The following is a 13483-nucleotide window of genomic DNA, read 5'->3' as shown; positions in this document are numbered from 1 at the left end:
TTTATTTGTGTGCTGGAATGAGACCTCCAACTTCAGCATTTAGAATACAGTAAAGGACATCATGATGCACCTAGGATGTGTCTATGTTTTGGTTGCAGAAGAGCAAGACACAAGACTTGTTCATCAATTCGTGTCTCACCTGCATAGGACAAAGTTGTCTGTGTCTGCCCTGTGTTGCAGTTGCCTCTAGCTGGGATGCAGACCTTCCTGCAGAGCTCTGAATGCCTCTGCTGGGGCCGGAAGTGGAGGACTCGTAACTGTCAGTGGCAATAGTAATGCTTTATGTGTAATACATGAGGGAATCTGTAGGGACAGGAGCCTGCTGTGAGTTTTCTCGCACTGAAGCTCTTGAGTTGAAACTGGGGAGGGGGGACCAGAGGGGGAAGCTTAGAAAGAAATTTAGGTGGGAAAGAGGGAGAAAGACTTGCAGCCGAAGAGCAAAAGGAGCTGCCTTACAGACTTGTGAAATAATGGGAAAGGTGAAAACATTTTCAGATGCCTAATGCTACCAAGGCAATAACCTTAAAAAATTAGGGTTTGGTCCTGTAGGTACTCTGTAAGTAGGGAAAGATCACTCTGGAGGTTTTATTGGTTTACCCCTGTCATTTGATGGGTTATAATTAGACTGGAATAGAATGATTGATAAGAAGCTGTATCAAAGAGAGACTGTAGCTGATGCTCTTGTTTCTTTTGCTTTGTTTTCCACATTTGAAAGCATCAGCACTAGTAGCTGACTTGCTGAGGTGATATGGTGATTATCAGGGGGATTGTGATTTACCTGTATGTACAGTATGAAGAGTTTGGTGATCTTTTTCATGTGGCACATTTGCTAGGATAGCTAAATATTGCAAATCTCAAATAAGTTGGAGAGAACACTGACTAACTTTTCTGTTGCCCTCCGGAGAGGATGCATCTGTTCTTGTAGCCTGTGTCTGGAACATGGCTGGCAGACATTCACTAATGCCATGGGTGTTTGGTAAGTACATTGTTTAATTCCGAAGTGTGAGATATTAGGAGAAGAAACTGTGAAGTTGCACCCAGGTGTCTGTATCGTCTCTCATTCTACTGCCCATTGCTCAGCTGGCTTGCTTGTTAGTGAGCAGTCAAAAAAGAAGTCACTGCCTTAGGGAGACACCAGAACTCAAATGTTCAACAGTGCTCTGCTGCTGCCACCTCAGTCCTATTGAAGTGTAAGATAAGGACAGGTCTGGTTAATGCCCTTCCCTGTGAGAAAAGGGATATAGTAACAGGGTGTGTAAAATCATGGGAAAGGAGGGATTTAGCACTGCTCAAAGTCCATCTAACAAGACCGGTACAAGGTGAAAATTGAAGATTGAGCATCAGCAAAGGAAGAAAACTTAAACTGCACTCTGGTGTGAATGCTAGAGGTAACTATTCTCATTTGCTTTAAAGGAGGAAACTGAAAACGTGGCTGAAGTTCTAGTAAGGAAATTGTAAAGCAAACCATTACTAAGGTTTTCAGAGGCAGGTAGCAGGAGGCAATAGCACCAGGGACTGCTTGTAGTGCAGAAGCATTTAAGGCTGGCCACAGGAGCAAGCAAGGCTGCCTCACGCCAGAGCACTTCCAGGTGCTGGAGTCTGCTGAAGCATTTTGGGTTTTGCTGTCAGTGCTTGCACTGCTTGGATAAGGTAGCGAGTGCAGCTCCAGAGGCTGGACTCTGCACAAGCACTGTTGTGATGTGCTGAGATTTGGCCAGTGTGCAGAAGGGAATGCTTTCCTCTGCATGCTTTTCCAGATCACTGGGCTATTACGTAGTTGCAGACTGATGAAGTATTTTGACTATGATGAAGAGACACCCTTGCCTTTCGTTGTCATATCTCATAAGCTTGTTTAAAATGCACTTATGCAGTATCAGTTCATATCAGACCAAGGACTGATGAGCAGTCTGGTTCAGATCACATTGCTCTTAGCTTTAAACACCTGTCATTTGTGGGCATCAGAAGTTACAACTTTTGCTTTATGCAGCTTCCCCTTAAACAATAGTGATGCATTTGCAAGAATCAAAGATAAATCTGAAAAATCCAACCGGTACATAGGTAAGTTTGTCACATCAAAGCAGAAGACAAAAATACCCTTTTTTTCCTAGCACAGCGCATCTGTCTAGAAGCTGTCATTTATCATAGAAAGCTACAAGTGGTGGAATATGCTAAACTACTTCTCCAGTGAGCTATGTTTGGGAGCTGAAAGAAGGAAGATGTGATTGCCTGTGGCCTTGCTGAAAGGAGCCATCGTTCCCTCTTCTGTCTTGGTCATGGCTCAGGTACATGCTTGTCTAACTGTTGAGTCACCTGAGTGCCAGAGGTATCCAGAAGGAGAGGAAGAAAGCAGGGAGCTCAGCCAGGCACAACACTACCTTTGGGATACTATCTCACTACAGTCTGGCCACTGCTCTACCTGAGCTCATAGTGACTGTGCTTTAAGGGAACAGGACCCTCAAAAGGAAAACCTGTAAAAACCCCACACTCCCGATCAGTTCGGGCTATTTCGAGCAGCAGGTTTTTATCATGGATGCCAGCTAATGACAAAAAACCTGAGTCTTAGGAGTAGACTGAACTCTCTTCTTTTTGGACTGATTACTTGTTGGGGACCGACGTATACTTTTTGAGGAGGAATACTGCGTGCAGTTTTTCAGCAGCTAAGCTCCAAGGAGGCAAAATTATCTCTGGGAGCAAGACATTGCCTGAACTACAGGGAGAAAATCCCCATCAGCTGAGCAGCTGATTCCAGTGTGAAGGTGTAATTGTTCAGTAAGACCAGAGTGTTGGGGCAATAGCCCTGTAATAACCCAAGCAGCGGGAGGGCAGTGTTCTTGAATGGAGAGATGAAGATTGCCCACATCCCAGTTTCTGATGGTTTTCTCGTCTTTTTCAAACCTGTTCTCTGAGCTGTTGAGTACAATCAGTGCAGACCTCTTGGACAACAGCCGGTATGTAACCCCTGAGCAGTGCTGTCAGAAGAGCAGCCGGCCAGAACTTCTGCTGTAGAATTGCTCAGTACATACTCTTGTGGGGAAGATTTTATTTCCCAAGTAATTAAAACATGAATTCTGCCTACTAGCTTTGTGTGGCATACACAGCAGTAATATGTATGACAGGGATTTTCCTTCTCCTGAACAGTCTTTTGTGTGCTGGAGCTACTCCATGCTTTAGAAATGCACTCCCTTCTGGCTGCCCCGGGCTCCTCAGAGCATCCTGGATGACCGAAGGGTCAGGGGTGAGCTGGGTTTCTCTCCCCACAGGCATCCAGCATGTTCTCCCCAGGACTCTGGGGGGCTGTTTTTCACTGACCCTGATTGTTCAAGGGCAAACACATTAAGTTGGGTTTGAGAATAATTTGGTCCTTTTTTTCTACCTCCTTTTTTTCTATTATATATCAAGTTAAGTGCACATAAACCAAACAGGCTTTATTTTTAATTCTCAGCTGGCCCATTCCTTGCAAGCTGTTTCAAAGGTGTAGGTCATGACTGTCCCTGCTTGGCTGGCTCATGTGGTGACTTCTGCTTTACTTGGAGCTCTGCCCTGGAGGAGGGCTGGACTCAGCAACGCAACCCTGTGGCCCAAATGCAACTGCCAGAAGCCACAGCTTCAAACTAGACACTGTGTGATGAATGTGCAGTACAGCATGCTTTTTGCCATCACCTGAACCTCATCTCCTCTTTTTCGTAATTTTTAAAGCACCAGTTCTAGCAGGGTCTTGAATCTGCTGGTGGCTGACTGAGCAGTTCCCCTGGAGCTCATCACTGTTTCATGGTGAATGTCTCGTGTCTGTCTTCCAGGCTGCACCCCCTCACCTTCTCCTCCCTGGGGACCCTCCCCGGGGAGCATCCCCTTGGGCCGGGAGCTGTGGACACTCCAATTTGCAGTATGTCACTGTGCTGTGTTCCCAGTAGGTTCTGTCTTTTGAGCCACCTCGTTCCATGCAGACATTTGCAGCAGTGCAGCAGAGGAGTGAGGGCAGAGCAGTGCTGCTGCTCCTCAGGTGCTGAGGAGGCTCTGCTCAACTGCAGTCCCCGCAGCTACCTGCTGGTCCCTCTGCGATGAGCCTCAGCGTGTGGGTCAGCCACAGCATCCTCCTGGTGTTTCCTCTGAGGCGTGCGAGGTAACCTGAGCTCCAGATTCTCACTGGCATGGAGATGGCAACAGCTGCAGCCTTGCTGACAGCTCATGGAAAGGACAAGGAGATCTGAAACACTATAGCTCTGCTCAGACCGCGGGGACCACAAATTCCCCTGTCAGAGGGCTCTGCCTGGCCTCCTGGGTCCCAAGTGATCCCTCCCGCCTGAGCAGAGGCTCTGGATGCCAGCAGTGTTTTTTTACTCACCTTTGGGACTGTTGGGTCATTTATTGTGTCCTGAGGCACTGCAGTCCTTTGAGGGAGGTATCAGCTTGAAGCCACGTGGCTCGTGCTGATGGTTCCCCGGTGCCCTCACATTTCCTTCCTAGCTTTTTGGTTGGATGTGGGTTTATACATGGGCTACCCAGATATAAGGAGGCCTGATGGTGATGGTGGTAAGTGTCCTCCCCTCCAGCAGGGCCATCTTCCTTGCTAACAGGATGACAGAGAAAAGCCTGATGTTGCTGCTGGCCTAGGTGTCTCAAGGTGGGGATGGCAGAACTAAGCTGGAGGTAGAGCAGCAGGGCAGTGTGAAATGAGTCTGGAGTCATCTCCCTGGTGAGCTCCAGAATTTTGGAAAGGGTTTGTCCTAACTCTGGACTTTGGAGATCCTCTTGGGGTGTCAGGAGATCCTGTAGGCTATTGTAGGGGGATTAACCAGGCTAAACAAACATCATAGGACAGGGATGGGGTTACATCAGCCACAGTGGACCCTGTGGGTTCCCCTCCAGAGCAGACTCCCTGGGCAGCTGCTGCCTGCAGGATCTGCCCTTTGTGCTGTCTGATAGTGCCAAAGGCTTATGTCGAACCTGGTTCCTGAGCAGAAACACTCTCCAGTTCCTGTGTGCTCCAGCAGGTCAGGGCAGCACCCAGGAAACAGCTGTGTCTGCAAACAGGAACAACAAAAAGGAAATAATATTTTTTTAGATGCTTGTAGGAACTAAGTAAAACCTTTGATCTCAGGAGGGTTTCCTGTTTGGGACCCAAGGGTTTTCCTCTACAGAATGTGAGCAGGGAGAGGGAGCAAACCCCTCCTGGGTACAGGTGGCCAACGTAACGTTTTGTATTCTTCTGTGACAACAATGATATTCCAGGGGACAGATTTCATCCCTGGGTTGCACGAGACCCTGCATCAAAGGATGTCTTGGCCACATACACTGCTTTGGTCTGCTGGTGCCTCTGTCAGCAGATGGTCATTCCTTTTGGGGCTGGGGGAGATCAGCACAGGTTTTGCCCTGGAACTCTGGGAAGTCTCTTCCCTTCTTTTTCAGGAAACTTTCAGCTGCTTCTATAAAAGCTAAAGAAGCTGAGAGCAGTTGGTCAAGAGGAGTCGCAAGTTGCCCTGAGCGAGCATGAGCACCAGGATGGCAGCGATACCTCCATGCTGGACACTGGTGGGATGGCAGGCGCTGCGAGGTCCTCTGCCCACCCCAGGTGCGGAGCCATCCTGCAGCACCCATTCCTCTGCGGCTTGCAGGGGCAGGACAGAAATGCCTCTCAAGATAACTTGGGCGCTGGGTCCTGTCAGCTGCCAAGCTGCTATGTCCATCTTTAGCCTGTTCTCCAGTTACCAGCCACCTCCTCCTGCTGCCTCCAAAGATAGGCAAAGCCACCTCCCAGTGCCTGGGCTGGAAACTGCTGGGAAGCAGAGGGGGGGATCACAGGCAGGGATGAGATTGATGGGATTTTTGTGGAAGGAGTGAAGGACACCGCAAGTACACCTGAGCTATGGCGTTGCTGTGCTACAACAAGGGCTGTGGGCAGAGGTTTGATCCTGAGCACAATGCCAGGGGTAAGTGGGCTTGTCTGCATTGCACTGGGGTGAGTGGGAATGTGTGCTGCTTTCCTGGTCTGCAGCCTCAGCCACCATGCCGTGGCCTGAGCTGCCAAGCAGGGCTGAGCTGAGCCCAGCACAGGCAGCCTGTATGGCAGGAGCTGGCTCAGGAGCTGCTGGGCATCACGGGTGGCTTGTGGGCAGGATTGCTCCTCCTCAAAGGTTCTGCCTGATTTTCCCTTTTCAGATTCCTGCCTGTATCACCCAGGTGTCCCCATCTTCCATGATGCCCTGAAGGTGAGTGGGGCAGGAGCCAGGGCTGCAGCTGCAGGGAGGGACCTTGTGCCCAGCAGTATTGCCCACACCTAACCAGTTTGTCATCTCCTGGTGCGTAGGGCTGGTCTTGTTGCAAGAAACGCACAACAGACTTCTCCGAGTTCCTCTCCATAAAGGTGAGCGACCCACCAGCCCAAATGCACCCCCTACTCCTCTGTCCTCTCCTCCTTGCCCCTGCCCTGCCCTGTCCTGTCCCATCACCATCCCACACCAAGGCTGCCCCTTTTGCCCTGCCGGCCAGGGATTTCCTATCTTCTCCCAAGGAGCCTGCAAGCAAGGGTGCTGCTCCCAAAGTGCAGGGCGGGTGCTCCCAGAGAAGGATGCCAGAAGGGGCTGGGATCCCCCACCAGGATCCTGCAGGATGAACACAAATGCCCCAAGTGCCAGCACAGATGTGAATGTCTGAACAGTCCCGGTGGAGGGGAGGAGGCAGCAGAGGCCCAGGGACATGAGGGAGACTCTTGCTGCCATTCAGCTGCCAGGCTGGGGTGGGGTGCAGCAGACCTGAGACCTCTCTGCCATGGCTTTGGTGATGCTTGGCAGCACTGTCTTGTCCCCGGGAATCCCTGCAGACGCAGTCCCTGCTCTGGTGCAGTGTCAGAGCCCATCCCTGCAGGACTCAGAGCCACCAGAGCACAGAAACTCGCAGGTTTGGGAGCAGCCGCCAGGTTAGGGAGGGCAAAGCAGGCATCAGGCTTGCCTCTGCTCCTCAGGGATGCACAAAGGGGTTTCACAGCAAGGAGAAGCCCCCTGAGTCTTTCAGCCAAGAGGAGACCTCAGACAAGCCAAAGGCTAATCCAGTGGAGGAGCTTATCATCCAAGGACCAAAATCAGCTGAGAAGATGCAGCGGGAAAGACCAAGGTGAGAAGGGCTCAGCTAACAGTGTCACCCTGCTGTGCCACTTCTTCTGCACATGTCCTGCCCTGCTGCTTCCTCAGGAGAGGCAATGACACTTAAATTGCAAAAAAACCCCACTTGGCCTTTGCTGCTGCTGCTCTTTCCCAGCTCCGATGAGCCAAGACAACGGCTGCCAATTAAAGTATCCAGGTCTCTGGAGCAGGCACTGGAGAAACTGAACTTGTCCTCCAAGAACGAGGCACCTGAAGGCAGTTGCACAGGTAGTGACGAGGTGATGTGATGGACAGCAGCAGGGCTGCACGTGGCAAGTTCAGCATGGGGTTTTGCATGGCAGGTTCAGTGCAGGATGGTGGGTGCTGCGTCCTCAGCCACCTGCAAACCCACAGAGCTGTGTCTCAGAGGCGTATTGCAATGGGCTGTGCTCAGGGGCTGTGTGTGCTAAGCTGGGGAGCTGGCAGTGGGGCTGCAGGGAGGGTTTGGGGGCAGGTGTGGGCAGTACGTGCCCCAGGATGAAGCTGTGTTGCTCTTGCAGGGGAGGCAGCTGCCCAGGTGAGAGCTGGCACCACCTGCAAGAACGCAGCTTGCAAGGCGGTGAGTACCTGGCAGGGTCCCATCTTTGCATGGTCTGTGCTGCTTGGCTGGGAGCATCGCAGGTCCAGCGCGGGGGCTTGTCTCCCAGCTGCCACCAGCTGCAGGGCAGGGTGCCGGGGGGGTGGGAGGTGGCAGTGCCCATCGGGTCTGTATGCTTCTGCTCATCCCGTCCCTGGACCGGCTGCCTCTGTCACCTCCCAGCCATGTTTCTGCAAGAGGCTTCCAGATTCCTGGATTGGTGGTACATTTGTGTAGCGTTCGCCGCATATCAAGGTGCCACGATTAGATCACTGATCACCCCCCAGACCAGGGAAAGAGACAGATAACACACACAGTGTGAGCGCCAACTTCCGCCTTTTATTGCGCAGTCAATTCCTTTTATAGTAACAAGGGTAGGTGGGATTACAGACACATCATAAGGCTGCGACTAACCCTCTAACTTTCCGTGACATCGCGAGATCTTCCGAACGCCGAACCCTACACATTTGTGTTCCACTGCTGCTAATTGCTTGCAATGAAATATAGCACATATTGAGGATAATTGCATATAGGTAAAATGCATGTGGAGTAATTCCCACCTGCATTTAATTAATGCAGCACAGCACACTTTCTGTCTTGCCCCAAAGCCACCATGTGTAGGACTGTCTGCCTGCCTTGAGGCATGTGCTGGAGGGACCAAACTGTGGGAAGGCTGGCATGCTTGGAAAGCAGCAGAGAGGGGAGCAAGCACAGAGCAAAAGGCAGGAGATGGATAAGGACATAGGACTTACATGCTCTGGGAAGGAGGGGAAAGGACAGAATGAATAAACGGCCCCCTTGCACCTTGGAGCGAGTTTCTGTGGTGTCCAAACTTGCCCACTGTCCTGGTGTTGCCCAGCCTCTGGCTGGGACCAGGCTGTGTTTGGAAGAGGGCATACGGAAGGGCTGCTGCCAGGGTCATGGGAATGACACTGGGGTCCTGGTGAGGCCAGGTTGGCTGCCCTGCCAGCAGGGAGCAGGGACCAGGGACCAGTGCCAGGCCATGGGCTCGGCAGAGTCCCAGAGTAAGTCCTCACAGATGCTGGACCTGGTGAAAGGGTGATGTTGGGCACCGTGCTGTGCCCTGTGCAGGGATGGGCACCGATGGGTGGACACCTGGCTGTGCCATGCCATGCTGTGCCAGAGGTACAGCCAAAATTTTCCTCTGCTTCTCACTCCACAGATATACCAGGGCCCAGAGAGCAACACAGAGGTTTGTACTTTCCATCCTGGCGTTCCTGTCTTCCATGAGGGGTAAGAAACAACCCTTTACCGGGGAGCAAACTGACCCTGCTGAGAGCTGAAAGCGCCACATCACAAGGCTGTGTGGCCTCAGCAGCATGGCCGGTGCAGTCATGGGTGACACCCCCCTGGGTGACAGGTGCATGGGGGAGCTGCTGGTTCCGAGGCCCTCTCCCCCACCACCCTGAAGCCCACTGTGGTCCCCCTCTCCTGCTCCCATGGGCGCTCCCCGCTCAGGTCACCCCGCTCTCCCCAGGATGAAGTACTGGAGCTGCTGTGGAGTCAAAACAACAGACTTCAGTGCCTTCCTGGAGCAGCTGGGCTGCAGCAGCGGGCAGCACTGCTGGACAGGGAAAGGGGTAAGGGGGCTCTTGGCAGGGGTGACTCGTGTGAGCAAAGTGCCATTACTGGCACCTGAGGAGTGCTCCTTCCCTTGCTCTGCATTCACATGGGTTTCTGCATTTAATTATCTTAATTTTCATAATTGCCAACAGATGACCATGCAGAGTTTGAACGCCTAATCTTCACCCATCTGCTGTTTAAAATGCTGCTCCTGCATTCACAAAAAGTGTCAGCTCTTACACCCAATGGGCAGATGTGCAATGAGCTGAATGAGGCAGGAGCTGGCCCTGGGCATGGTGTAGCCAGCACTGTAGGCTGCTGTACAGGGACAGCCAGCTGAGCACGGGAAAAGCCATGCAAAAAAAACCCCAAAAGTTTTGACAGATGACTGAATTTGGTTTTAATGAAGCTTTCCCTCTGCAACTGCTTCCCAGGAGGGACCTCATCCACATAGCAACATGATGGTGTGGCAGGATAATGCAGAGAAGATCCCAATTCCCAATATTGTGTGTGTGTGTGTGTAAGTTTCCCCAGGAAAGCTCTTGACTGGAAACAGGCTTGAGCTGGGAAAGTTGCACCAAAGCAGCCCAGGATATCCCTGAAAGTGCGTCATGTTCCTCTGAGTCAGCAGTGCTCTGAGCAACCCCCTCTGAGCTCAGTCTGTTCTTTGTCCTGGAGCAGAAAACATCTAGTAGATGTAAAGGAGGCTGCAGTGAATGGACTGTGATGTTGTGATGCAGATGCTTTGTGTTAATTGCCACCTGAGTTTGGGACTGGGATTCCTGCTGGGGCATTTCTTTGGCTGGCAATGCTGAGGGCTGCAGGAAGTCTGTCTCCTGGTGATGCTCAGAAATGCCTGGTGGGGCCAAAGCTGCCTGGGGCATGGATGAGGTGGGGGTCCTGTGGGAGAAGGGTGAAATGTGGCCAGTTGGGGCTCATCTGTCTCCCAAATTTAGCATGGTGGCATGATCCATGTCTAGCAACAGCCCCTGCACTGTCCTCTAGACCAAGTTTCCTGACTGTGCACAGCACCTATGAGCTTGGGCACAGCAGAGTGACTCTGGAACAAGAAGGGGATGTATCTGGTCTTAACGCATCCTTCTGGAGCAACCCCAAGCACAGCACAGGTGCTTTGTGTTGCATGGGACAGCCTGGCAGGGGCTGCCCACCTTCTCATGAACAACCTCCCCTCAAAAACCTGCATGAAAGGCAAGTTTTGATCTTGCTTAGCTGATGCCGACCTCAGCTGGCACTCTGTGAAGGAGATGTGCAAAGGAACATCCTCCAGCACAGACATCCCCTCTGTTCGGGGTGTGCTTGGGCTAGATGCTGTGCCGTGATGGGTTCCTCTCCCTGGCAGGACAAGAAGGCGGTGTCATGCCGGCAGGACTGGCACCAAACCAGCAGCCAGGTGGTGGTGACGGTCTATGCCAAGAACCCCCTGCCTGCCCTTAGCAGTGTGAAAGCCAACCACACTGTGGTAAGTGGGGCCGGCAAAGCTGGGCTGTGGATGCGTGCTTTCATGGCACCTGATTTTGATGAGCCAACAGCCAGGAGCTGGCCGGGTGCCTGGCACTCTTTGATGGCCTGCTTGGTCTGTTGCTGCAGCTGGGGTTGGCAGTGCTGACCTGCTGTCCCCGAGCTGAGAGCCCGGCGGCTTCACTGCTGCAGCAGCATCTGCCCAGCCACTCTGGCTCAGTGGCTTTCAGCCTCAGCGGGTAGCTTCGCGGGCCATTAATTCTTTGACTGGTGGCAGAGGTGATCTCGGCATGCTCTGAAGGGGGTGAAATGCTCCCAGGTGCCAAGGGGATCACCAGACCGTTACACTGGAGCCAGGACTTGCGATACATTGCAGTGCTGGAAGGCAGCTGCACTGTCTGGGGGAAGAGCTCTGGCAGTGCTGTGCTACCCACTCAGATAATTTTCTGTTGATCTTTCAGCTTGAAGTTCATATCATCTTTGAAGGGAGTAAGATTTTCCAGGCAGAACTGGATCTCTGGGGGGTAAGATCCTGTTTACTTTGATTTCCCTGTTCCAGTAGTCTGGGCTGGGCTGGGCTGCAATGCTGCGAGGCAGCCTGTGCTCTGGGAGAAGCGTTTGCAGCCCCAAACACAGGCTCCCAGTAAGGAAAATGACCCTCTGCGGAGTCAGGATTCTCAGACTTTGGAAAAGGCAGCAAAATGGTTGTTGCTGCAATTTCTGCACAGTCCTTCCTATGCATGGAGCAGGAGGCAGACTTCGACTGGATTATTGCATAGAAATGCTGTGGCACCTGGGACGTTGTCTCATCCCTGGCAGGCACATCTGTGGAACAAACAGTCATTTCATAGTCCCTCCCTTGGTGTGATTCATTGCCAGCTCTTCAAGCATTGCAGAGAACACAGGTCCACCATGGCTGTCGCAGCAGAGAGGACCCGTTTATCTCCAGAGCTCCAGTTTTCTATAGCAGCAAAGGCTGATGGGGAAATTAGGTTTTTCTCTATTGATCCCATAGTGGTAGCACCCCATGGGAGCAATGCCAGTACGGTGCCTGGGCTCGGTGCCCATCTGACTGCCCTGCACTACCTGAGGCACCCTGGCTGCTCTCTTTTAAATGCTGCCACAGTGCTGCCTTGTTCTTGTTGGGATCGTCTGGGAGCCAGGTCGGCCAGATACCGGCATTTACAGTCATCTCTGCTAGGAAATGCCTTAGGGGTTGTGAGGAGGGCTGTTTTGGAGGCTTCTGGTGGCTACACCAGTCGATCCTGGACTAAGAGCAGAGCTGGACGTCACTGCCAGCTCTGTAGGTGTTCTGGGTTTGGTCCCAGACTGCCCCAAAGGGTATTTGGTCCAGCAGGTTCCTGTCTCCTCCTCCAATCCTGCTGTGCCTGTGGGCAGGCAGCGGTGTGAGGGGAGAGACTCGCTCTGATTTCTCAGCTGCTTGCTGGCTGCGGAGGAGCAGTGAGACTCAGGAATTTGCATGTGCATTTCTTGCCTTTATTTCTGGCATGTGCTGTCTGCACTGGTGGGCAGCAGAGCATGGACTGTCGGTACGCCTGTGTCTCAGTGCAGCTTGCTGCCGTGGGGAGAGGGCTGTACCGCAGCCATGCACGTGGCTGCGGCTAGCTGAGCTCTGTACCCGCACTGCAATGCTGCTTAGATGTAACACTGTGAAGCTCAGCTGGAGCCCAGGTTTCATCCTGTTCTGTCTCCTGGCTCATGAGGAGAGGAGACTTCTCCTCTCTTCTCTGGCAGGACTCTGCCAGTAAGGGGAAGGATGAGTGTGTGCTGCCCACCCTCCCCTGCCCAGCTCACTGCACCTTTCCCTCTCTCTAGGTCATTGAAATAGAGAAGAGCTTTGTGAGCATGGTCCCTACCAAGGTGGAGATCATGCTTTGCAAAGCCAGCCCTGGCTCCTGGGCCAGGCTGGAGCTTCCCCAAAGCAGGTCATACTCCCATGGCGAGCAGAGGGAGGCTGCCAATGCAGAGGAGCCCAGGGCAGTGCAGGGGGAGGACTCGGATGACAGCTTGAGCTGGTCGGAGGAGGAAGATGAGGAGCTGGAGATGGGAACACCAAGCAACTGACAGTCAAGTGCTTCAAGCAGCTGAGCAGTGCTGGCTCCTGAGCTGCCAGGGACCTTGGCACCAGCTCCAGAGGAGCAGGCCCAGCCCAGAGCTGTGTGCACACTGCATCATGCCCTCTCCCCTGGTCAGAAGGGGCAAGTAATAAAAACCCAGAGCAAAGGTTATACTCTGAAATTCCTGACAGGCGCTTAAGAAATGTCAGTGGGCTGAACCCTGCTATCTGTCTTTCCCTCTCCTGTGCCCAGCCGGAGCAGGACAATGGGAGGATGCCCCTTGTCTGCACCTCAGGCGGCCGGTGCCTGTGCCGGGTCTCCTTGGGGCTGGAGTGTTCATAGCCTGGTGTTCTGCCTGACCCTGGCATTTCTGGGGGGTGAGCTGACCTTAGGCCCCCGCCCCTTCCCTCCCTCCGTGCCGGGGGAGGGGAGCCGGGCCCCGGAGGTGTTAGGAAGGCAATGGCGGCTGCGGGCACGAAGGAAATGTCATCACTGCCTGCAGCGCCAGCAGGGACCTGACGTCCTCCTTTGCGAAGACCTTTACAGGCGTGAGACTGCCCGGGTGCGAGAGGTCGATACCGGGGGACAGGGAAGCCACGCAGACAGGGGATTCCCGAGAGGGTTTCGCT

General features: G+C 53.0%; 1 protein-coding gene across 4 annotated transcripts; it reads left to right on the top strand.

The window, feature by feature from the left end:
- Positions 1-2148: 2148 nt before the first annotated feature.
- ITGB1BP2 (integrin subunit beta 1 binding protein 2) lies at positions 2149-13025 on the top strand. 4 transcript variants are annotated; one of them, XM_069811289.1, is made up of 13 exons: positions 2149-2282; positions 3798-3907; positions 5407-5927; positions 6157-6206; positions 6305-6361; positions 6959-7107; positions 7252-7364; positions 7637-7695; positions 8897-8967; positions 9212-9314; positions 10658-10777; positions 11238-11300; positions 12613-13025. In XM_069811289.1, the coding sequence occupies exons 3-13, from the start codon at positions 5864-5866 to the stop codon at positions 12859-12861; spliced, it is 1098 nt and encodes a 365-aa protein (XP_069667390.1). In that variant the 5' UTR covers positions 2149-2282; positions 3798-3907; positions 5407-5863; the 3' UTR covers positions 12862-13025. The 4 variants fall into 4 exon arrangements, with proteins under 4 accessions (XP_069667390.1, XP_069667391.1, XP_069667393.1 ...); XM_009919519.2 differs by lacking the exons at positions 2149-2282; positions 3798-3907 and having other exon boundaries at positions 5405-5927; XM_069811290.1 differs by lacking the exons at positions 2149-2282; positions 3798-3907; positions 11238-11300 and having other exon boundaries at positions 5393-5927.
- Positions 13026-13483: the final 458 nt, after the last annotated feature.

The sequence above is a fragment of the Haliaeetus albicilla genome, chromosome 23, assembly GCF_947461875.1.
Source record: "Haliaeetus albicilla chromosome 23, bHalAlb1.1, whole genome shotgun sequence".
NCBI lineage: Eukaryota > Metazoa > Chordata > Aves > Accipitriformes > Accipitridae > Haliaeetus > Haliaeetus albicilla.
The sequence above is the reverse complement of the archived record's forward strand: the minus strand, read 5'-3'. Positions and strand labels throughout refer to the sequence as shown.

Excerpts from the sequence above, each read along its gene's own strand:
- ITGB1BP2 (XM_069811289.1), top strand. The coding sequence starts at position 5,864 with ATGGCGTTGCTGTGCTACAACAAGGGCTGTGGGCAGAGGTTTGATCCT. Across the intron at positions 5,928-6,156 it reads TCCTGAGCACAATGCCAGGG|ATTCCTGCCTGTATCACCCA; the intron begins GTAAGTGGGCTT and ends TTCCCTTTTCAG. Across the intron at positions 11,301-12,612 it reads CAGAACTGGATCTCTGGGGG|GTCATTGAAATAGAGAAGAG; the intron begins GTAAGATCCTGT and ends CCCTCTCTCTAG.